We start from the raw sequence: 25,142 nt of genomic DNA, 5'->3' as shown, positions 1-25,142 counted from the left end.
GCCTGGCCTCCCTGCCTGCGACCTCTTCCTGGTAACATCCAAGCTTTTACCAGGTAACGTCCTGATTGACTCATCCCGTCAACATTCTTCCCCTGTGGGGAGGAGGAGGGACTGGGGGCTGAGGACTCCTGGACTTAGCTGGGTGTATAAAATTCTTGAAGTGAATTTAATGTTTATAAATGGATGATTTTCCATTTTGTTTAGTTTATTTTTTGTTCCTCCTTAATGTCTATAACCAGTAGAGGAAGCTGGTACTACTGGAGATAAATTTTAAAATCTGAGTCTAAGGTTTCATGATCCCAGATCATGAAATGCCATCTGTATCATCCAAAATGAGTATGCTTAATTTGAGATAAAGTATATTTAATTCTGTGTCTTTAAAAACTTATTCCTAAGATTAATATTAATTCAAATATCTGGTTAAGTAGCAAAATCCAAACTCTTAAACTTACTGTATAATGGATTTTGGAAATTTTAAAAACAAAAATGTTATTTATGATAGCATGATAAGAGTTTATTGCTTTTATTACATTTTACTTATTTATTACATTTTATTATTTTAAAATGAATGAATAAGTATTTAAAATTTTTTCAGTTTAATTTCTAATATGGAGAATACCGGTGGATGGAGCTCACACAGACAAAAATTCTTTGGGGTCCTTAGTTTTTAAGAATTTGCAGGACGTGCAAGACCACAGCATGGAGGACTGCTGCTCCCAAGAGCCTTGTGCAGCGGAGGGATTTCAGGAGTGAGTCCTTTCCAAACTGTTTCTCACTGAGAATAAGAGCCATTAATAGGAGAACAGAGAAGTAAATTATGGTGTATATTTGAATACTAAAGAGTTTAATCTAAATGGACCAGTAGTGCTTGCTTCAACTCAAATCAGTTTGAAAACCATGCTACTAAAAGGCAAAATACAGATGGTGTATAGTGTTTTCCTGTTTGTAAAGTTTAAAAGTATGCAGACAGTGCTGTGTGTTGTTTAGGGGCAGGTGTGTCACCTTGTGGTAGAAGGATGAGCAAAGTACACCGAGGAGGAGCAGGTGCCCAGGCCATGCTGCTTGTGTTCGTGAAGTTTTATTCTTAGGGTGGTTATTTTCCACTATTCTTTCTTAATAAAAATATCTAAAAGCAAAATATCATTTTATGAAAATAACAGAAATAAACCATATAGCGCTGTAAAGTCAAAAGTGCTAGGCCAGGCGCAGTGGCTCACGCCTGTAATCCTAGCACTCTGGGAGGCTGAGGCAGGTGGATCGCTCGAGGTCAGGAGTTCGAAACCAGCCTGAGCAAGAGCGAGACCCCATCTTTACTAGAAATAGAAAGAAATTAATTGGCCAACTAAAAATATGTAGAAAAAATTAGCCAGGCATGGCAGCGCATGCCTATAGTCCCAGCTACTCAGGAGGCTGAGGCAGAAGGATTGCTTGAGCCCAGGAGTTTGAGGTTGCTATGAGCTAGGCTGACGCCATGGCACTGTAGCCTGGGCAACACAGTGAAACTCTGTCTAAAAAAAAAAAAAAAAAAAAGATCCTGCCCCCCGGCCCGCCTCTACCTCCAGTGCTGCTGCACAGGGTGGGCTCTGTCTGAGTTCCCTCTGCTGCCCCCTCCTTTCACAAACTCTGCAACCGCAGCCTCTGGTATATTTTCCCCTTGTCCTTCCATTGTTGAAAATACACATTATTGGCCAGGCGAGGTGGCTCACTCCTGTAATCCTAGCAATTTGGGAGGCCAAGGCGGGAGGATTGCTTGAGCTCAGGAGTTCGAGACCAGCCTGAGCAAGAGTAAGACCCCGTCTCTACTATAAATAGAAAGAAATTAGCCAAACAACTAAAAATAGAAAAAATTAGCCGGGCATGGTGACACGTGCCTGTAGTCCCAGCTACTTGGGAGGCTGAGGCAGGAGGATTGCTTGAGCCCAGGAGTTGGAGGTTGCTGTGAGCTAGGCTGACTCCACAGCACTCTAGCCTGGGCAACAGAGTAAGACTCTCTCTCAAAAAAATAAAAAAATAAATAAAAATAAAAATATACATTATTGGCTGCTGTGAGTTACTTTTTCCTAAAACAGTGTCCCATGTACATAGTTGTGTATCAGTTTACACAGCTCCGCCTCATTCGCCATGGTGGCCACGCAGCGTCACGTCATGCCTGCGCCACCTCTCATCGGCCTCTGCGCGGGGATCCATGGGAACCTCTGGTTGCTTCTAGATTTCATTATCAGCTGTGTCGATGTAAACATCCTTCTGTTTATATCTTTGTGTATCTGAGTATATTTTCTGGGTAAGTTCTACACGTGGCCTTGGTCTTTTTAAAAGTGTATGTGCGTTTTTAATTTTGCCAAACTGCCAACCAAAGAGGTTTTCTGCTTTATGTTTCTGTCAAGTGTGTGTGTGAGAATGTCCTTTTCTTTCCATTGTTTTGAAGGAGAATCTGTATTATTTTTATGTACAGAAAACTCAACAGTGTGCATTTAACCTGGTTCCTTAGCCTTTGCCTTTTGCAGCTTGGCAGCACGAACCACAGATTTCTTCGTACCTGTGGTTGTGATTGGTCCTGCCAAGTTCCCCCAACTTAACCAGAGCTCCCTTGTCTTGCGAGTCATCTGAGTGAAGGCGATGGTGGCGCAGGTCTTGCTGTGGAGCGTACCTCCAGTCTGCCTTCTCTGTGATGAACAGGGACCCTATCTTGCTACACAGGGTGGGGGAAGACAGCTGCTCAATGCGAGCCGCGTCCTGCTCGGTCGCCACCTGCCTGGGCTTCTTGCTCTCCACCAAGGTCGTGCCAGCGTTAAGCCTTGCTCGAAGGGTAGGTGGTCAGTCTCTTAGTGGGGGACCTCCTTTTCCAGCTCAGGCAGCTCTTCCCAGCCCAGTCTCCGGTCTGCACTGTGGGCCGGTGTGAACAGTTGCACAGCCTCGTGTTCCCAGGCCTGGGTGAGCTGGTCCATTGCAGGAGGCACTTTCAGATGCTTACAGAGGTGGGGACATTGAAAAAGCAGGTGAGGTCCCTTTTGGGCTGGATGTCCTGTCCAAGGCCAGAATTCTCAGGCCTTTCCTCAAGCGGAAGCTCACCGCCTTCCTGCGCTCTTGCTTCCTCACCTCCCTCCCTCAGCTTCCTTTTGTGTGTCTGGATGGCTGGAGGAGAGCAGGCTCTTTCTTCCCACCCACGTATAGCTCTGAGTTTATCAGGCTTTTATATCTTTGCCAGTCTGAGAGGAAAGAAATGGTATTTGCTTATTTAATTTCTGAAATTGAGCAATTTTTATGTTAGTTGGCCATAAATATTTCTTTTGTTGTCTACTCCTGATTCATGTACCTTGGCTATTTTTCTATGTGATTGTAGGTCTTTCATTGATTAGTAGTAAGAGCTCTGTGCATATAAAAGAAACTAGTGCTGTGGTCAAAACATATTAAACTAGTCTTAAAAAATCTACCAAAGAGGAAAAATGAAAATGACTGAATTTTTGATAACTGGAGGAGTTCAGAGTGAGCCTTCTCTTGGGAGTTTTCTGAAAGATTGTGCTCGGCTGGAGGGTGAAGGAGAGGATTCCCCACTTGGATGTACCGTTTTAGCTTTTATATTGTTTTATTTGCTATGAACTTTGGCAGACAATCAATTAGCAATTGGATTACTCTTGTCATTTATCGTGTGGACTAAAAGGTATGTAACAGGACGTGCTGTGGTTTGAATGTCCCCTCGAAGCCCCACGGCAACAGTAGTAAGAGGTGACCGGGTCACCAGGGCAGGGCCCTCAGGAGTGGATTGATTTTTATATATATGAAATGTGTGTGGATATACTCATATGAAGTAGGGGTAGAGATCTAGATGGGGTATAGATATAATAGGTTTGCAATTATGAAATAACGCAGGTGGTAGTGAGACTTCTCTTACTAGGGTCGTACGCAGCTATGCGAGAGCTTAGCATTGGTAGTATTTGCTTATAGTTTTCTGCTGTGAAGTTAGCCCATTTTGACCTGGCTGCTCTGGTTCCTCATACTAGCAGAAGCGCAGTCCCGAGGCCCATGGAGCAGCCCTGGGGAGCAGAGTGACTGTCTGAGACCTGTTCCCTGGCCCGACTCTCCATTCCCTTCTCTTCTGACCACTCCCAGTTGGATGGGAGAACATAGTGTCACTTTTAACCCCCAGGGGCAGTTGCCAGGGCAAGATGCCCAGCTGTTGGAGTCCATATGGAAGAGCCATGGGTTCAGATGAAAGGCAGGGAGAATGAAATGCACCCTGCAGAGTCAGCTGTCCCCTGACCCTGCCCTTTCTCACTCTCCTTGAAATTCCTGAGTTGGAGGGAGAATGAGAGTAGCTGGGGAGCCAGGTGGGCCGTGTGGGAATCCTTCCTTTCACATCCTGCTTTGAGTCTCGTGGCGGCCTGGAGGGAGTCTCCCTTCACGTTTGGGACCCAAGAATGCGAGAAACCTGTTTTCATTGGTGTGTTTAGAACTTGCATGGGGCCTGCCCCAGGGGAGGGGCAGGGCAGAGGGAGATTCTGAGTGGCAGGAGAAGACTCAGGAGTCCCTTTGGGTCCCAAGGGCATTGCAGAGCTGGGAGAGTACACCGCCCGCCACTGAACATGCGTTGGAGGGAGCAGTGTGGATGAGTCTTGGTCTCGTCAGGCGCATGGTAAGGTTCTACAGACCGGGCGGCTTGAACACAGACATTTATTCTCTTACCGTCCTGGAAGGTGGACATACGGGATTAAGGCGTCTGAGAACAACTTTTGAAGGCTGGTTGCTTTTGAGGCCTCTGCCCTTGGCTTGTAGTCTTGGCCTTCTCCCTGCGTCCTCACTTCATCATCCCTGTGTGCGTGTCTGTGCCCTAAATCTCTTCTTCTTATAAGGATACTAGTCACATTGGATTGGAGCCCACCCTAATGTCATCATTTTACCTTAATTACCTTTGTAAAAGCCCTGTTGCCAAATACAGTCACATTCTGAGGTCCTAGTGCTTAGAACTTCAACATGTGGATTTGGGGGACACAGTTCAGCCATAACAGATAGTGTCCCCTTGGGATTGATTGAGGCCATGTCTGTACCTGAAAGTGGCCAGTGCTCAGCCTGTGCCCAGTGGCAGACATGGGAGTGACGTGAGAGTGAGACCAGTACCAGACCCAGAGAGGCCATGGCTGCAAGTCTGGTGGCCCTACCTTATGGTGTCAGAGCAACTGTTACACAAATATTCCCTCCCCCATCCACAGAAACCACAGGGAGAACAGTGAAGACACCCGACAGGGACTTACACATGACATGACTGAATTATTACAAGCCATAATTGACCGAAAAATTAGGTAATTTAACCATTTACTTGTAAATGACTGAATTAAATTGCATCAGATATAATTTGGGCTGAGGATTAGAAAATCAAATTGGGTTATATAAAGTAAAGGTACATTTTAAAGTTAAGTTTCTGCGTACCTGAGTTCATGAATGCAAATTTTCAGTTCAAAATAACATTTAATGGAGCAAGAAGCAAGGGAATGAATTCCTTTGCCTCTTTAAAAAAAAAAATTGCCTTTGGCCGGGCATGGTGGCTCCCACCTGTCATCCTAGCACTTTGGGAGGCTGAGGCAGGAGGATCACTTGAGGCCAGGAGTTTGAGAACAGCCTTAGCAAGAGTGAAACTTCATCTCTACAAAAAACAAAAATATTAGCTGGGCATGGAAGTGTGAGCCAGTAGTCCTAGCTACTCGGGAGGCTGAGGCAGAAGACCGCTGGAGCCCAGGAGTTTGAGGTTGCTGTGAGTGATGATGATGCCATGGGACTCCAGCGTGGGTGACAAAGCCAGACCCTGTTTGAAACAAAAATTGCCTTTAAGAGAGCACAGTGATAAAATCATTAGATCAAACTTTCCAGAGTCATGGGTCTTACTAAACATCAAGCTTCTTAACAGTTTCTAGGATACATGTAATTGTGAGGCTCCTCAGAGGAAGGGAGAAGTCAGCTGCCAACGCCACGGCGTGATTTTCTCCTGCTGCACGAGGTTGTGCTCTGGCCCCGAGTTCACATGGGAGGCCTCTAAGCAGCGTAGGCTCTCACGTACTCACGCAGAAGGGAGCTGCTGACTGTGAAACGCCTCTGTTCTATACTCTGAGAGCTGTATAGCTTATGTGACACTTTGCAGGGAGCCAAAACTCATACTCCTAGGATTCCAAGTTTAGTATATGATGAACAACCTAGACCTACCAGGTACACCTTGCTGAAAGCTTTCCATAGATAAGGATTCTCCCGCTGGCAAGTATCATGATTGTCTTTCCCAGAAGATCTTTCTAACAATTGACAATGAGACTTGATTGGGTCACCTTTCTTTTCTGGGGCAACCCCAGGTAAAGGAGAGAATGAAATTCAGGATACTACTCCTTCCCTTCCCTCTCTTCTGCTCAGCAATTTTTCCTAGGTATCTATCCTAGAGAGGCACTAAGGGGCTTGACCAAGGCTCTTTATTGCAGCATTATTTGCAGGAATAGCACCTAGAACAGTGCCTGGCAATGAGTAGGCACTTGATAAATATTTTTTTGATTGAGTAAAAAATGCATATTGATAACAGAGTAAAGAAAACTGTGGTATTTTTGTACCATGGGATACCTGCGCTCATTTAAAAGTAATATGGGCCGGGCGCTGTGGCTCACGCCTGTAATCCTAGCTCTTGGGAGGCCGAGGCGGGCGGATTGCTCAAGGTCAGGAGTTCAAAACCAGCCTGAGCAAGAGTGAGACCCCGTCTCTACTATAAATAGAAAGAAATTAATTGGCCAACTGATATATATAAAAAAATTAGCCGGGCATGGTGGCGCATGCCTGTAGTCCCAGCTACTCGGGAGGCTGAGGCAGGAGGATCGCTTGAGCCCAGGAGTTTGAGGTTGCTGTGAGCTAGGCTGACGCCACGGCACTCACTCTAGCCTGGACAACAAAGTGAGACTCTGTCTCAAAAAAAAAAAAAATAAAAAAAAAATAAATAAAAGTAATATGGGTTTCAATGTTGTAACAACAGAGCTTAAACTAATAGTATTTAGACAGTGTAGAGGTCCAGTTCTCCCTCACGTGGAAGCATGGGCCAGGGTGGAGGGCCCACCTTCATCAGGAACTCAGGCGCCTTCTGTCGTGGTCGTGTTGTTATGTCTGCCAAGTGGCTCCCACCTGGACTTTAAGATGTTAATAGCTCTTCTAGCTTCCTGTCCTCATTCCAGCCGGCAGGGAGGAGGGACATGGAGGCATAGCCGGGAAGTTGTTGCACAGGTCGTTTCTGCCTTTGTTCATTGGACAGACTTAGTCACCTGGTGCAAAGGAGGCTGGGGATGCAGCCTTTAGCTCGACAGCCACTTGTCTGGTGAAAATTTCTACTATGGTATAGGAAGGAAGTGTGGTTGTTGCAAGAGCAGGGAACAGTCTCGGCCACAGCAGGTGGATCAGTATATTACTGATGCGGGAAGCTCCCCAAGGCATGGTCAGTGGAGAAAGCAGGTCACAAAAATACACGTTAAACATCCTGCTTTTGTATAAACAAATTTCACACCACTCAAAGAAACCTATACATTTAAAAATGTATATATGTTTACATATATAAATATGTAGAAAAATACAAAGGAAACATTCCAAACTGATAATAATAATCTCAGGATGGTAAATGGAAACTGGGAAGGGTTCAGGAATTTTTATCTTGTGTTGTTTCAACTTTTTTAATAATGGGAATATGAACATATTTACTAAGAAAAATTCCTTTGAAGATAAAAATAATTTTAATTCTTTTAATAAGAACAAAGTGAGTGAGACATGGCATTGGAAACGTAAGCCATGTTTATGTACATAGCTAGTTATAGGCTTATCACATATCAAGCAAGGATAGTATGGGGTTCGATAAACAGTTTTATGCAGTTTTTCTAATACAATGAGAGGAAGTTTCAAAATAGATTGTAAACAGTATCTGGACAATTCCAGAAAGACCACAGCTAAGGCCCATGATGCCAGTCTCTGTGAGAAGGGAGGTTCGGTCATCACCCTGTGGGACCTGATCCCGTGGGCTGGCGTTGCCCCCATCTCCTCCCCAAGCCGTGAGGAGAGAAGCAGAGACAGGCAGCAGTGGCTCTGGAGTCCCAGCGCTTGTGGAGAGAAATAGCCAGCTCTCGGTTAGGTGACCTGCCCTGAGTGCTGACGTCCCTGCGGCTTGCCTGTGAGATCATCCTGACCACAGGCTCTGAGTGCCGTTCCTGGGTATGGGCGCCACCTGAGGACAGTTTCAGGCCCGAGGAGGAGCAAAGGAAGCAGGGGCAGGGGCCTTGGTCTGTCTTGGAATGGGGCAGGGGCTCCCAGAGAAGCTGGGGTCGGTAGGACAGCGTGGGGGCCGCAGAGGTGGAGGAAACATGAGCGAAGGGGCTGATACAAGGCGTGGCCACACTTGGTGTCCTCTGTGTTTTGCGTGGTTTCCAGGAACAGGAGCCTGTTCAGAGCAATTTGGCCACCACATTCCTACCAAGCCAGAAGGGGCTGAATCCTGTAATAATATATTGATTAATTTTGCTGTTTCTTCAGCTTTATAAAAATAGCTTAATAACATTCTTCTGCAACTTGTTTTTTAATCATCGAATATCATTTCAAAGATTTATTTATGATATTATCCGTAGCTACAGTTTATTTTAACTCTGTGTAATCCACTATGTGGACACACCGCTACATGCCACATACACAAAGCCATTAAAAAGTTAATAACTGTACCCCCATAATATGCTGAAGTAAAAAAAAAACCCCAAAAAAAGTTCTGTTTACAAGATAGTTGGGGTATGAATAAAATATTTCATTGTGTCAAAAAAAAAGTTAATAAAACATTCTTATACATGTATCCAAGTGTCATTGTCAGACTTCTTAATTTTTTGCCAAACTAGGAGTTATAAAATGGCATCTTTTGCAGCTTTAATTTGCATTCCCTTTGGATTTCCTCTTTGTTGAGGTGTGTACTCAAACCTTTGCCCATTTTTCCCTGTCAAGCTTGTCTTTTTCTCATGGATCTGTAGGAACTGCAGATACGGACTGTGACGCTGCTGATCATACGGGGCACACGCCCCTCAGGCGTGGTCATATGGGGCACACGCCCCTCCTGCTGATCATACAGGGCACACGCCCCTCGGGCGTGGTCATATGGGGCACACCCCCTCTCAGTTCCTGATGTGATTCTCACTCTCCTTCTGGTGTCTTTTGATGACTAGAAGTTCTTGACTTTAATGTAGACAAATGTATAGTCTTTTTTCTTGTAGTTTATACTTTTATGTCTTATGTAATAAATTTATTGCTACCTGAGGTCAAAAAAAATTTCTCCTTTTTTTTTTCCCTCCTTAAAGTTTCTTGGAGTTAATTTTTTTTTTTTTTTTTGAGACAGAGTCTCGCTTTGTTGTCCAGGCTAGAGTGAGTGCCATGGCGTCAGCCTAGCTCACAGCAACCTCAAACTCCTGGGCTCGAGGGATCCTTCTGCCTCAGCCTCCCGAGTAGCTGGGACTACAGGCATGCGCCACCATGCCCGGCTAATTTTTTCTATATATATTAGTTGGCCAATTAATTTCTTTCTATTTATAGTAGAGACGGGGTCTCGATCTTGCTCAGGCTGGTTTTGAACTCCTGACCTTGAGCAATCCGCCCGCCTCGGCCTCCCAAGAGCTAGGATTACAGGCGTGAGCCACCGCGCCCGGCCTCTTGGAGTTAATTTTTATGAATAGAATCAGGTGGGATGAAAGTTAGTATTTTTGTCTGTGGATAACCAGTGACACCAGCACTGACTTCATCCTGATGCCTGGGTGAGCAGGCAGTGCCCCTCCGCCACGATTGTGTGGTGAGTGTGGGTCTGTTTCTTGGTTCTCTATTTTCTCCCTTTGTCAGTACCACCAGCTATACTTTAAAAATATATTATAGCTTTGTAATAAATATTTATGCCTGATAGGGCAAGTTATCTTGGCTATGCCTGGGCCTTGCTCTTTTGTATAGATTTTTACAATCAGTTTATAAATTCTCTAAAATATTACTGACATTTTCATGCCTTCCTGCCCATGAAAATATTACTAGTATCTCTCCCTGTTTTGGCTTTATTTTCTTTCAGTAAAGTTTTATAATTTCCTTTGTAAACATCTTTAATTAGATTTATGGTCCAGTTGGATTTATTTCTAGGTGCCTTAGGTACCTTATGTAATTTAGTTGCTATTTTAAGTGGTACCTTTTTAATCTTGTCAGGGCTGGCTCTTGAGACACACGGGAGCAAATTGATCTGGGTCTTACGTGCAGCTGCCTTAGTGAGGTTAAGACAATTCCCTTCTATTCCTGTTTGTTAATACTTGTTTTCATGATGCTGATACATTTTGTCTTTTCTTTTTTGGTTGTTTTGCATTCATTTAGATCATGTATTTCCTCCTTTTGACACTAATGTGGCAAATTACAATGATAGATTTTCAAATGTTAGATCATACTTGCGTTCCCAGGATAAACCTAACTTATGATGATCTTTTTATACGCTGATGGATTTAGTTTGATAATATTTTTGTAGAATTTTAGAGTCTACATGTATGAGTGAGACTATCTTGCAATTTCCCTTCTCATTGTCTTTGGTTTTGGTGTCAAGGTTGGCTCTAGCTCATGAAACGGTAAAGTTAGTAGTAGGGCTTTTCTCCTCTTCCTTCTTTTCTCCCTCCCTTTCTTTTCTTTTCCCCCTATTTTTTGTTTGTTTTTTTCTTCTCCTTTTTGTAGTATATTGAATCTCTTATTTTAAAAAAATCCTTTGTCTGTTGTGAAGATAGCTAACCCAGTTTTTCCGGAGTCAGCACTTTTAAAGCTTTTCCGCTTCTCCAGGTTTCGGGTTGTTACTGTGAGTGGCAGGGAGCTGGATTTTCTCCTCATCCACTTTGAGGTTCTTGTGACAGCTCTAGGTAAGGTCAGAATTCTTGGCAGAGGCGGTCGCAACTCGGGGTGGTGTCCCAGGGTATTACCTAGCTCTTCCCATAAATCTGTGTGTGAGCTATTCCTTCCTGCTTTCTTGCCTTTGTTTTTGTTTTGTTATGATTTCAAGGCTATTTGGTTTGTTTCCTTTCTCTCTTCTTCCTTTATTCTTGTAGAGGTTTTGCCCTTTGTTTAGTTGATTGCTTGGCACATAGTAGGCCCTTAGATATTTATCGAATAACTTAAGTTGTAGTCACTACTTAAATGTTCTTTCTTATGTGTTCATTTTGTCTTTCTTGAATAGGACCTAGTCTTTGTACCCATTCTTCTTCCTTTCTCAGGAAGGTGAGGTATTGGGAGCAGGAAACCTTTCTTCAGCTTCTCATACCTTACTCCATAACCATTGCTGTAGGTTTGTCCAGCTTTATGTTTGAAATGGAATTTTGTTGATTCTAAAATTGCCTTGATTTGGGGCTTAGAATTCTTCCTGCTGTATAGAATTTTGTTGTAACAGATTTAACTGGGTGTGCCTTAAGCCCACCCTCTGGGACTCTGCATCCTCTTCCTGCTCACCAGCTGGGTCCCTGTGGCTCTGTCCCCAAGGGGCACTAGCAGGAGCTGACAGACAGGAGTGTCGTCATGACAACACTCCTCTCCCTGCAGCCCCAGCACAGTTTGCAGTTTCCACACACTCACTGGGCCAACGTGCCCCCCAGAAATGCCAGCCGTGGCCCCTCAGAGGTCTGGGCCCCGCTCCACGGCCCCTCCTCTGAGCTGCTGAGTTTAAATAACACCTCCTCTTCCCTGTGCCTTCCCAAAAAAAGGACTGCAGCTGCATCCCAGGGTTGCTGCCCCCTTGACATCCTGGCGTCCCCTTCGCTCTTCAGTCCTTCAGCACCAAGTTCGTGCTTCTTCCCACTGAGCTCTCCGCAGCAATGGGCGGTTTCTGTCTCCTGAGTGGACCCTGCCTAATACTTCTCATAAGTCTCTGTATTACTTCTTTTTGGAAAAACCTTCAGATGGTCTGGTCTCTATTTTAAGCTAAATAGTCTCTTGCTAATAGTTTATTTGTTCAGTCAATATTTATTGAGTACTTAGTATATACTGAGCATATACTGAGTATATACTGAGCATTGAGTACTTAGTATATACCGTTTGAGGGTGGGGATATAGTGGTACCAGGACACACACAACCCTTGCTCTTCTGGGGCTCATGGTGTAGAGTTTAGACTGTTGGGTTGGAATTTTTAGTTTTAGCAGTGTGGGTAACAAAAGAAAAACATATACTAATTACATACAACAAAACTTAAAAATTCTGTGCATTAAAGGGTACAGTTAACAGAGTGAAAAGGCAACTCACAGAATGGGAGAAAATATTTGCAGACCATATATCTGATATGAGGTTATATCCAGAATTTATAGAGAGCTCCTACAACTCAACAATAAAACCAATCCGATTAAAAAAATGGTCGAAGAACTTGAATAGACATTTTATCAGAGGAGATATACAAATGGCCAAGAAACACATGAAAAATGCTCAGCATCACTAATCATTAGGGGACTGCAAATCAAACCTACAGGGAGATACCACCCATTAGGGTAAATACTATCCAAAACCAGAAAATAACAAGTGTTGTCGAGAGTGTGGGTGTTGAGAAATAGGCTAAGAAACGTGAGAAGTTTCAGGGGCCTTGCAGGTCTTTGCCGTGAAGGAATCTGTGAACATGTTAGTTCACAAAACAGAAGCTGCTTCCAACAAGGGGGTATTGTCAGAGGACGTTTGCAAAGCAATGTTTCTTTTCTTGGTGCCGGCCATCGCCTTGAGCGTTTTTGTAAGGCAGAAGCTCGGTTTGAGTCCTCAGCGGAGAAGCTAATAAAAATACCTGCCTAGGCCGCGGCTCACGCCTGTAATCCTAGCACTCTGGGAGGCTGAGGCGGGTGGATTGCTCAAGGTCAGGAGTTCGAGACCAGCCTGAGCAGGAGCGAGACCCCATCTCTACTATAAATAGAAAGAAATTAATTGGCCAGCTTATATATATATATATATATATATATATATAAAATTAGCCGGGCATGGTGGCGCATGCCTGTAGTCCCAGCTACTCGGGAGGCTGAGGCAGGAGGATCGCTTGAGCCCAGGAGATTGAGGTTGCTGTGAGCTAGGCTGATGCCATGGCACTCATTCTATCCTGGGCAACAAAGTGAGACTCTGTTTCAAAAAAATAAAAATAAAAAAATAAAAAAAGCAAATGCCTGCCCAGCAGATAGTGTGCAGCTGGAACTATCCTAGACTTCAAGGCTATTCCTGCTTCACTCCTGACTACATGTCTCTGTATTTAGAAGAAGTAGATTAGAGTAGTACACAGACTCAGTGTTCTCATTTTATACATTTTATCTTTAATTTGTATGCTCAGCTAGGTCTGTCTATAACTTAGAGCTTAACATGCTTATCTTTGAAAATTGTGTAACCATCTATTCTTGTAGACAGAATTAGGTAAGGCTCCCCTGGAAGCCTTAAAAAATGAACTGTACACATAATTCTTTCACAAAAGACAACTATTTGCTGTACCAATAAATACTGATCCGGGACTTCACTTGGGGTCTCAGCCTGTGGGAAGCTGAGAACCCCTGACTCCCCCATCTTTTGAACTACTCTTTGTCTCTATCTCAATCATTTCTCCATTGATAATATGTCATCTCTTTATTTCTTTTTTTTTTTTTTTTTTTTTAGACAGAGTCTCGCTTTGTTGCCCAGGCTAGAGTGAGTGCTGTGGCATCAGCCTAACTTACAGCAACCTCAATCTCCTGGGCTCAAGCAATCCTGCTGCCTCAGCCTCCCAAGTAGCTGGGACTACAGGCATGCGCCACCATGCCTGGCTAATTTTTTCTATATATATTAGTTGGCCAATTAATTTCTTTCTATTTATAGTAGAGACGGGGTCTCACTCTTGCTCAGGCTGGTTTTGAACTCCTGACCTTGAGCAATCCGCCTGCCTCGGCCTCCCAGGGTGCTAGGATTACAGGCGTGAGCCACTGCACCTGTCCTCTTTATTTCTTATTTCCACATCCCTTGCGACGATCCTGCCTTGGAACCTGTTTGTGCTGAGAGGGTGGCCAACTCCCGGCACATGGGGAAATTGGAACCCTTGTGCCCAGTTTGTAGAAATGTCAAATGGTGCAACTGCTGTGGAAAACAGGATGGCAGCTCTTCAGAAAATTAAACACACAATTACCATAAGATCTAGCAATTTCATTTCTGGGTATATATCCAAAAGAGAGGCTGCAGAGACTCTAACAGAAATGTGTACACACCCAGGTTTGTCAGCAGCATTATTCACAGTAGCTGAAACATGGAAGCAGCCTAAATGTCTATCAGCAGGTGAATGGATAAATATGTGTGGCGATACGCACACAGCGGGACATCATTCGGCCTTGCAAAGGAAGGACATTCTGACGTGTGCTGCAGTGTGGATGAACCTTGAGGACATGACGCTCCGTGGAATACACCAGTCACAAAGGACAAACACTATATGATTCCATTCGTATGAGTTACCTGAGTAGTCAAAGTCATAGAGATTGGAAGTAGAAGGGTGGGTGCCAGGGGCTGGGGGCACATTGGGGATTTAGTGTTTCATGGGGACAGAGCTTCGGTTTGGGAATATGAGAAGATAATGGATGGTGGTGAAGGCTGCATAACAATGTGGATGCAGCCACATTGTGGCTAAATACTACTGAACTGGTTGAAATGGCAAATTTTATGAGTATGAAAAATTAGATTAAACATTTTAAAGTATTATAAAAAATTGCAGTGCGGTGTAGAACAAGACCTGGGTGTCATCTCAGGTTGGCCACCAGCTGTGTGACCTTGAGTAAGACCTTTCCTGACTCCCTGGTCTGTGGACTGAGGGGCTGGAACGGCTGGTTTCCAGGTCACTTCTTGTGCTAAAATGATTCCTCATTCTAAAGCGGTGGTTTGGAGGCACGATTTGCTGCTGGCACTGGGAGTTTGGCAGCCTGGGTAGTGGGCAGGGCTGTACCTTCCCCTCCCTGCCCCCCATTTGTAGCTGTTTTACGTTGGAGGGGCCCCGTGCCTCTCCGGGCCTCGTCTGTAACGGATGACACCAGCCAACCGGCTGTCCTTGGGGGCCCTCCCATCCCCAGGCCTTGAGGTGGCAGAGACTGGGCAGGTTGTTTGTCCTGTGGCCCTTTGGTCCTCTAGCAGCAGGCTGGCTGTGCACCGGGCCCTGCACGGGGACCCTGGGCAGCACGGGGCACCCACTGTGTGTTGGGGTGCTGCAGGCCCTGCCTGTCTTCTCACACAGTTGGGGTGAGCCACTTTCCACTTACAAAATGCAGTTTGAAGAAAGCTGAATTTTTAAGGCATTTTATTATGAATCTTCACTAGACCAGGTGTCCTCAAACTATGGCCCGAGGGCCACATGCAGGTGTTTTTGCCCGTTTGTTTTTTCACTTCAAAATAAGATATGTGCAGTGTGCATAGGAATTTGTTCATAGTTTTTTATAAACTATAGTCCGGCCCTCCAATGGTTGAGGGACAGTGAACTGGCCCCCTGTTTAAAAAGTTTGAGGACTCCTGGTTTAGACTCTTTGAAGAGGAGCCTGAATTATGTAGGATCAGCAGGGGGTGCTAAGTTGGTGGCGATTTTCTGGGTTTATTAAAGTACTAAATGTTTATTTCTCACTGTACACTAGGGGCAGAGGACGGTCAGTTTGAGAAACAAACAAATAAATGCTGGTTCCTGCTTGATGGTTGAGTGCCACTTCAGTTATTCGCATTCATTCCTTGAGTTGATTTGATTCTTTGGAGGAGTTTGTTTCTGTCTGCTTGCTTGTTAGACTTTTCCTTTTTCCTTTAAACTTCCAAATCTCACAACACATCCATGTGTGACGGTGTCAGCTTCATTTCTTTTGCTGTAACGGGTACAAGTTTCAATGCTGATTGAGGGGTGCAGTTCAACTGGGATGCAGCCAGGGCTGCTGTGTGCAGTTTCCTAGGTAGCCTACTGAGTTTTAAAAATTAAACTTTTTTGTTATCACTGTGAACCTAAATAACAAACAGGCTCTCTAAAAGAGAAGTGTTTATTTAGGAGTAGGGCATTGCAAGGGGAACACGCATATTATGGTAAACTATGTTGGTGTTCAGGGAAGTCACAGAAGACAAAGGCTTTTAAAGGAAAAATGAGGATTATGTAATTGTTTCAAGATAATTATCCTCGGCTACAGAGATCAATAACAAGGGTGATGCTGCCCAAAGTTGGACAGGCAGTTGCTGGGCAGATATCCTCGTAGAAAGAATTTTTGTGCAAGGCTGTGATGGCCTTTGTGCAAGGCTGTGGTTTTTGCATTCTTTTGTGATATTAATAGTTCTTGTTATCAGGCACTTGTGCATGAGAACCCTCCCCTCCTGGCCTTCCCTGGCTCTGCTTGTCCGGATTATTTATTTTTTTAACACTAGTGACTCCATTTTTATTCTGACAATTTTCACATCACAAAGCCATGATGTGAAAAGCCACCCACCAAACGTAGAAAATACAGGATAGCAAATACAAAATTAGGACATAGTGAGTTCATCTTGTGCATGTGTTGTAGCCACTTTCCGTTTAGCAGTTGAGTGTGAACATTTCCCATGTCGGCACCGATGGTGCAACAGACATGTGCACGGCTGTGTGGTGTTCCCTGTGCTCCTGTCGTCGGGTGACTGGGTCCCCTGAGCACCTTTTTGTGCATTCTCTCAGTCCGTGCTACACGTCGGGCAGGTGCCAGGCACTGGCCTGGGCAGCAGGTTTGCAGATAGCAGCAGACAGGCTGCTGGCGTTGTGTCCATGCCAGTCCCCTGGGAGAGAGGCAGGCACAGCTGACACACGTGATCTCAGTCGCATGAAGTGTGGGAAGGAAAAGAACCGAAGGCCTGGGGAGAGGACGCTGGGGAGTCTGACCTAGTTGGATGCTTAAAGGTCTCTTACAGGAAGGGGAGTTTGGTGAGGGATGAAGGGAGGAAGGACACGTCCGAAGGCTATGAGGCAGAGCGCTACAAGGGAGCCGCCCAGGTGCCGGGCGGGGCTGGCAGGGAGGGTGTGAGGAGCAGGACGATCAGGAGGAGACTGGCCATGGGCCAGGCGGCAGTGGGTCACAAGGAGATTGCTGGGTTCCAGATACTTTCTTTAGCTAGAGTCAGCTTTGGGCATATTTTTTGAAAAAGAAATTTCTTAGACAAGTTTTTCTTGAGACTCTGTGAAATTCATCAGTGTGCTAGTAAGGAACCCAGCAAGGTGACCAAACAAGTGTCCATTTCAGAGAGGGCCTGAGAAGTAGGGTGAGAGAGCAGGACCCAGTGTGTGGACACGGAACACCGGCCTAAGTGGGAAAGAACATGAGTCCTTTTGCCCTCATGCGGACACCGGTTGATCAGTTGTCACAGAAGCTCCCTCTCTGGCAGGGGCCTGGATGCCTGCCCGCAGGAGCAGAGGCGCGTGGGGAGGACACAGCCACATCTGAAGTGGAACCCTCAGGACTGTCTCACAGGCTGATTTGCAGAAGGCAGGGACAGTGTCACCGTGGGCCAGTGGCTGGCCTCTGAGTCGTTGGCGGGAATGGCACACAGGTGCACTGTCGTGGAGGAGCAGCGTCCTGACTGTGTGTCAGCCCCTAGCACCTGCTGATCTAGCCTCTCCATTGCTCCGTGCTGGACACCCTCTGGTCCATGGTCACTCTCAGGATGACAGTGGTAGAGCCTCCTCTGGATCTGGCCAAGGCCCAGATACCACATTCATCCCCTTTTGTCCTCCTGCGATCCTGGTGGCCTGCAGCCCCTTTGCACCAGGCCTCTTGCCTGCTGGGAAGATGGTGTCACTGCCTCTTGCCTTCCCTCAGTTGTCTGCTCTTTCTGCCCTGCTCGAGGCCCAGCTTGATGATACCAGCCTCCTTGGGCGGGGTCTCTGGGTTCCTGGATGGGCTCCAACTCTGGGTGCTGGCCCTGTGGTACCCTGTGGTCCCTGGCACAGACGAGGTTAGGAAGCCCTGCTTGAGCCAGAAGCTGGTGCCTTGTCTGTGCTCCCAGTGCTCGGTGTCCTGCTCTCATCCTTCCCCCTGGCCAGGGGAGCGCCAGCACACAGAGTGGCACCTGCCACTACAGCTACTTAGTGAGTGGTGCAAGAAGAGGGAGAAGTGCTTTTGCTGTGACGCTGTGTGGAAAGCTTCTTGTTTGAATTCTTCTTGGGATATTAAGATTTGTTGAGCACATGTGGGGTGTTTTATTGCTGTCCCTAAGGACCCTGTTTCTGTTGGTGATACAAGCTGAGTGTCCTTTATCCGAAATGCTTAGGACCAGAAGTGTTTGGTATTTTAGATTTTTTCAGATTTTGGATATTTGCATCATACTTACTGGCAGAGCACCGCTAGTCCAGAAATCTGAAATCCTGTGATCCAGTGAGCATTTCCTTTGAGTGTCATGTCTGCACTCAAAAGTTTCAGATTTTGGAGCAGTTCTCCAGGTTAGGGGTGCTCCCTGTGGGACCAGTCTGCACAAGCCATGGAGGGGCAGGGGAGGCCTGCTGGAGCAGGAGGGCCTGGGAAGCGTCGGGGAGCGTGGGGTTTTCTCTCCTGCCCCGTCACCTTCCCTTGAAGAGGTGCAGTGTCACCAGCCTTTGCTCTGGGAACAAGTGCAGATGCGTGCTGCCCTTGAGCAGATGAGGGGCTCTTGGTTGCAGCCAGGCTGGTGGATCGCATGGTGCTTCCCGATAATGCTCCATTAGTGGATGAAGTAAGCAAGTTATTAACTGGAGGAGGAGGCTTTGGAGATGTGGCAGTTTGGAGAGAAGAAAAGTCACCTGTGGGGGTGAGGGAACGGCGGTCACAGTGCTGCAGTTGGTGTCAGAAAGTGAGTGAGAGCTGCCCCTGGAAGTTGTGGCTGGGTGGAGGTGCAGAGTGGGTGAGGAGTAGAATAAACTAGGGTCAGGATTTTACAAGGTGGATTGCTGGTGGGGGTGGGGAGCCGGCAGGTAGGCACCGGAACTGTGAGGGTGTGTGTGTGGGTTCTCTGAGGCCCAGGGGTCAGCCGAGAACAGGTGAGGGCAGGGGCCAGGCAGGTGAGATGCCAGGGGACCGTAGGTCCTGGTTGAGAGAGTTGGGGCCAAAGATGGAGGTGTGGGCGGAGGGGAGCTTGGGTGTTGCTTGACCTTGCAGTTCCAGAGGAAGGGACGGGGACTGCTGCAACGTCTTCTCTGAGATGTACAAGATTCTTGTGCAGGTGGAGAGAGAGAAGAGAGTGCAAAGAGCCTGGCGATCTTTAGATAAACACATTAACTTCCGTTATGCCTAAAATTGGTCACTTAAGATTTCAAGTATTCAGAAATCAAAGCTTGCCAGCTGTGATGCCTTTTATTTGTAAGATATGGTGACTTATTTGCTGGAACCAACATCACATTTGGGGAAGTGTCTAGCATAATGATAAGCACAAAATAGATGTTTGTCGAATTGAATTAATTCTGGTCATTTCTGGGAGGAAGAACCACGAGAGGTTTTAATCGCTGGTTATTTCGTGTGTTGGAGCTGGCTTGGTCGTCAGACATCATCTGAATGTTTAGGGATCTTTCATTTCCTAAAAGGCCTATGCAATTATGTAAGAGCATATCCTTGCTGAAAACCAGCCTTTATGTTAATAATTGTTACTATATACTGTCTGCTTTCCAAACACCCATGCATGTCACTTCACTTGATCTTGGCAGCAGCCTTCCGAGGTGGCTGTCATCGTCCTGTCTTGTGACTACAGAGATCGAAGCTTTGTCTGGCACACAGTTGGCAAAGCAAATACTTGAAGAGCCTGAGATGACTCATTTTTATTTTGTGATTTTTTTTTTTTGGTATAAAATGTACTTAATGTAAACTTTACCCTGGGCTGACTTCTCAGTCTAGTCCCTTAACCTCTGTCCCACACGTGCTCTGTTCCCCGTGTCAGTGCACTGGACACACCAAACGTCTCTTCCCAAGACAATGACATGATACATTTTTTTCTTTGTGTTTAGGGCTCAAAATTTGGGCGTGGAATTGGATTCACTCAGACTTCTCAACGCACCTCTGCTCGGAGATCGTTCGGAAGATCCAAGAGGTTCAGCATCACTCGCTCCCTTGATGATCTCGAGGTAATTTAAGTTTAGTTTTTCTTCTTTTCTTCCTCATGTTTTAAAAAATGAAAATCCACGTCACGGATACATCTGACTCTCCTTGGTCTCCCCTCACTCTCTCGAGTGGTGGCCAGCGTTCTCCGGGGGCTTTCCATGAACGTTCACACTCCTTCCTGCCCTGGGGTAGGCAGGAACCGTTGGAGTAATTCTAGGCTCTTGTTTACGGGCAGACTCTGTGGTCACAAATGCTTTTAGAAGCAAACCTGCTCAATCATCATAAAAGCTCTGTAAGGCAATGTCCTGTCACTGATCCCTTTGAAGATGTGACATTGATCCACAGATGTGGGTAGAGCATCATTTTGTGTGGCTCTTTTCTTTTATCTACAGTCCTTGTTTTAAAGAAAAATGAATAGAGTTTACTCTTTAGAGCAGTTTTAGTTTACAGAAAACTTGGGCAGTAAGTGCAGCATTCCCAGACCCCGCCCTCGCATCCCTGTTCGGGTGCACCGACTGTCCCGCTCTTGCTCCGTGTGGCGCATTTGTCCCGGCCGATGCGCCAGCGTGGCGCATGTCGGCTAAGGGCACAGCGCACTTGGCAACTACGGATCTTTTCCTGTCTCATCCTGTGTGTTTTAAATTTTTATAATGTAAGTCTTATTCTGCCACTAATAGAACATTGTGTGGTGTTTTTGAGATGTACTCATGTAGTTTCTGTTTGGTCATTTTACTTGCCCTAGTTATGAGCTACCTGCTCTGTGGCATTCTGTTACGAACATGACAATTTCTGGGCCACTCTGCTATTGGCGCCACTCGGTCGTCTGCTCTGAAGGGAGCTTTGCGAGCATCCTCACACGGCTCCTCGAGCGCAGGTGTGGCTGTGCGCTCTCGTCCCCAGCAGCGCAGGGACTGGGTGAGGGCATGGCCGGACGCTGCCCACAGTGGCTGTGCTGACGCACCCTCCTCAAGGCGCTGAGGCGGGCTGTGGGCACGGTAAGTGGGCCCTGCCGGCTCGGTCTCCAGGCAGCTCGAGGGCGTGTCATGGTGCGCTGGTATTGGCCAGTCAGCAGCCACAGTCAGCTGCAACATGCCAGAGCTATCGTGGAAGAGACAGCAGGTGTGTGGCCCGCAGGGCCTGGCCCGGCACTGGGGGCCTTGGGGCGTTGGTGGTCCTGGCAAGAGGCGGAGTCCCGCCACGCCTGCCTGCTCGCGTTGGGGTTTTGCCAAGTGTGGTAGGTCTGCATCTTTCTGTGGTGAGGGTCTCTGAGGGTCCGAGCCCCCAGGAAGCGGAGACCCACGTGTCGGTGGCTTCGTGGTGATGGCCTCGGAAACCATTCAGGTCAGCTTCCGTCACTGTCATTCTCCTCACCTCAGAGAATGTCTGGGACTTTCCACCTACAGACAGCGAGGGGTTTGCATTGGCAGGCGTTAGTGATTGAGCACAAGCTGGGTGTTTTATGTCTTTTATCCCGAATCTTCTGACAGCCCAGCACGAAGATCACCATGTCTCCGTTTTACAGACCAGAAGACCTAGATGCAGCAGGTTCAAGGGCACTTTGGGGCCCAACACACAGCAGAGCATGTGATCTTTCCATTGCATTCATAGCCTCTTACTTTTTGCCACAATAGTACTTTAGAGAAATGAGATTGAATCCTTCGTCATTTTTTTGCCTGAAGATATGAAAATGTAAAGCTACGAATAACTTAAACGCGTACTCACTCATTGGCAGGCTGTTTCCAGGGAAGCCTGTTGAAAAGCTTCTCTCGTCTGCTCTTCGTCGGGTCTGCAAGGCAGCCTGTAAGACAGCCCCAGGTCCTGCCTCCTGGTCCTCACACCTGGTGGGTCCCCTGCTCTGTGGGTGTGGGTTGGACCCACAGAGTATGGCCTAGTGATGGGATGTGACTTCCAAGACGAGGGTGTGAAAAGACTGTGGTTTCCACCTTGTTGCCCCCCACCATCTCCCTTTGGAGCCTCGGTCTGGGCCAGTGCCAGGTTATGGGTGGCCCTGTGTGTCTCTGGCAGGACTGAAGCCTGCCCAACTGGGGGTCGTGTACACACCCCCAACTGCCCCGCACGGCTGCTCTGTTTCTGCACCCTCTGGGCTAGGTGGCCGGTGCTGGAGGCTGGCCCAGTCCTCCTGACGACTTGCCGTGTGGTGTCCAGTCTGTGGGACGATCTTGGGAAGGTGCCTCCATGGGGGCGGGGAGCACCCCAGTCCCACTGATTCCCTGGGGTTCCAGTCCCCTGCCTCTCTGTGGGGCCTTCCTGGCACTTATCTTCCCACTTCCTCCTTCTGGACCCTGACCCACCCGCTGGCCACTTGCCCTTGCTCTTTAGTCCTCACGTGTTCTCACCTTGGGCCACGTTTCTCTTCGCACACAGCAGACAACCAGGGTGCCCCCTTTAGCTCTGGGCACATCTTTCACGGTGTCTGTTTTGCTCACGCTGCTGTGCCAAGCTGGTCTGTCTGTGCAGCAGCCTCTTCAGTGGGGAGTCCCCTGTGTGGCCCGAGTGTGAGCCCGCAGAGCTGTGCTGGTGCCCTGGTGGCGGATGGCATGTGACTGTGGGCCACCTGCTCATGCAGCCTCGCCTTCCCTGCTGGATATGAACTATCTCGAGGTGCATTGCTGCGGGGCTGCCCCACAACAGGGCCATACCACACCCATGATGGACAGTGCTGGTGATTCAGTATTCTGCTGATGAATGTCCTGTGTAGACTCTTCTACCCCAGGGCCCAGAAGCACTCAGAAGTGTGTGGACCCTGTTGCCTTTGACCTGGCTTTGCCCCAGACCCTCACTTCCTGGCTGTGCGTCTCCTCCTGGGGCTTGCTGTCAGCCTGGTGGGGTCTTTCCCACTGCAGATGTCTCTAGTGCTGTAGTGTCTGCCACGTAGGGCAGCCTGAGTGTCGGGGCTGCCTGTCCTTGCCTGCCTGGCCTGCGTCGCTGGTAGCCTTCCACCATCCCTGGGAGGGGGAAGCACTCCCAGGTGAGGGACCATCTACTTCGAGAGCCTGTTACCCTAAGTAACGAACAGAAGGGAAGACTCTCTAAAAGAAGATGATATTTATTTGGGAATAGGCATTGCAGTGGGAATACTTGTGCCATAGTAAGCTATGTGCGTATTCAGGGAGGTCAAGGGAGACAAATGTTTTTAGAGGAAAAATGATGAGGATTACATAATTGTTTTGAGATGATTATCTTTGGCCACAAGGATCAGTAACGAGTGGCACCAGTCCAAGGTTGGGCAGGCAGTTGCTGGGCAGATGTCCTTGCAGAAGTATTTTTTGGTGTAAGGTTTCGATGGCCTTTGTGCAAGGTTGTTTCTGTGGAGTCTTTTGTGATAGCTCTTGTTATTAGGCAACAAGCAGGAGAACCCTGCCTCACGGCCTCCCCTGCTCTACTTGGCAAGGTTTTTAAGGTAGGTGATTCCATTTTGGTTCTAATAACTTTCACATTTTTCCCTTTTGATCACGAGATCTCTCAAAGCACAGGTGATCAGTCATCCTGTAGTTAGGTGTGGATTGACCCTGGGTGCCTTGATGGACCTGTCCCTGGTTGTTGGTCTGGTCCCACGTCGGAGAGAGTGACTGGTGACTAGAAGTCAGTGTCAAAACCCTTTTAGCACCACTTGAGCAACAGGGAAGGTTTGGAGGGGTGGCTCTCAGGCTAGGTCCATCTGGAGTCTGTTGTTAAGTTCAAATTTATCTATTTCATAGGCATTGGCTATCATCTCAAAGTGCTGGGCTGGTTTTACTTTTTAGGAGTTGTACTTGTGCAGAAATTTAACAAGTAACAGGTACAAAGTTTAAAAAGAAAAATGCAAATGACAATCCTAATTTACATAATAATTTTGAGTCGTGAGCCTAGGCTTAAAGGCAGCCGACTGACTGCGCTTGATCTTAGCTAAAAGGCAAGAAGCCATGAAGGCAAGCAGCTAAACGAATCAAGTGATCATGGGAATTAGGTGAGACTTGTAACCATGTGGCCTATTATCTTACTTTGTGTATCTGGGTCTCTGCTTCCCCAAAGGAATTTATCAGGTGCAACATGTAGTATTAGCAATGGCACAAACATTTCCTTATTTAACCAGTAGACAGCATAGAGCGGTTTTATCATCTAACCTCCCATGGCTGGGCTGCATTAAAGCAGAGAGTGAGAACAGTTGTATTAGGGAGGTTGCCAAAGTCACCTGCTAGGTGGACTCAAGGATCTCTTGGGTCAGGTTCTGTCAAGTTACCAGCAGGAGCTATTGATTGTGGAATTTTAATAACACCATTATCCTACCAAGTGAAAAAGTTGGCATTAACTGGGGTGTCACTCTGACTTCCTGGAGAAAGCTGCCCATAACATAAAGTCATCAATTTCTTGCCCTGGTTTGCAGAATGAGTGTCTCTGGTTATGGCATTGGTGGTTTGGTGACCTTTCTGAGTGGTCCCTACATCAGGCATGAGACTTGTTTCTTAAAATTCACCTAGTTTCATCTTATAAGGTTTCAGGAACAGAGTGGTACCCATTTTTAGTAATTCTGTGGGAGAAAGTTGGATTAGAGGAAACTAGAAAAATTTAGGATGTAGCCTATACAGGTAGACAACAAGAAGTCAAAAACGTGCACAGGGCTAGTCTCACAGCAGGTGTATAACAGTCTTTCTTATTTATTTATTTATTTTTACTTTTATTTTTTTAACTTAAATTTTTATTGTATTTATTCTTTTCCTTTTTTTTCTTTCAACTAGTTCATAGTGGGTAGTCGAAGGTATAACAGTCTTTCTTTAAGAAACATGACTTTCTCTCTCTACATTGATCACATAGGAATCTCAGATTTAAAAACCTCTTGAGGCTAGGAAGCCAGACCAAGGCAGACTTTCGATTTTACCTATAGTCTTAAGGTTCTCCTGGGCCTGCCAGGAAGTGACAAATTTTACTCACTGTAAGCCTGGGATCCCTTGAAACCAGGCATCCTATGCACATTCTCAAATGTGACATTCCAGTCACAGCCTTGGTAATGTAACTAATGTTTCCTGTCCTATTTTGTTATTAAGAGAGAGAAGATCTTTATTGAACTTATGTAAATAACTGTATTGCTATAAGAATACTCA

General features: G+C 46.5%; 1 protein-coding gene across 2 annotated transcripts in view; it reads left to right on the top strand.

Annotated features, from left to right (window-relative positions):
- The window catches only part of RGS12 (regulator of G protein signaling 12), a 150,371-nt gene that overhangs the window by 32,807 nt on the left and 92,422 nt on the right, over positions 1-25,142 (top strand). For both annotated transcript variants that reach the window (XM_075992877.1, XM_075992878.1), the window contains exon 3: positions 19,950-20,066. In XM_075992877.1, coding sequence (XP_075848992.1) covers positions 19,950-20,066 — 117 coding nt within the window. The remainder of the gene's footprint in view (positions 1-19,949; positions 20,067-25,142) is intronic.

The sequence above is a fragment of the Microcebus murinus genome, chromosome 16 (genome assembly GCF_040939455.1).
Source record: "Microcebus murinus isolate Inina chromosome 16, M.murinus_Inina_mat1.0, whole genome shotgun sequence".
Lineage (NCBI taxonomy): Eukaryota > Metazoa > Chordata > Mammalia > Primates > Cheirogaleidae > Microcebus > Microcebus murinus.
The sequence above is the reverse complement of the archived record's forward strand: the minus strand, read 5'-3'. Positions and strand labels throughout refer to the sequence as shown.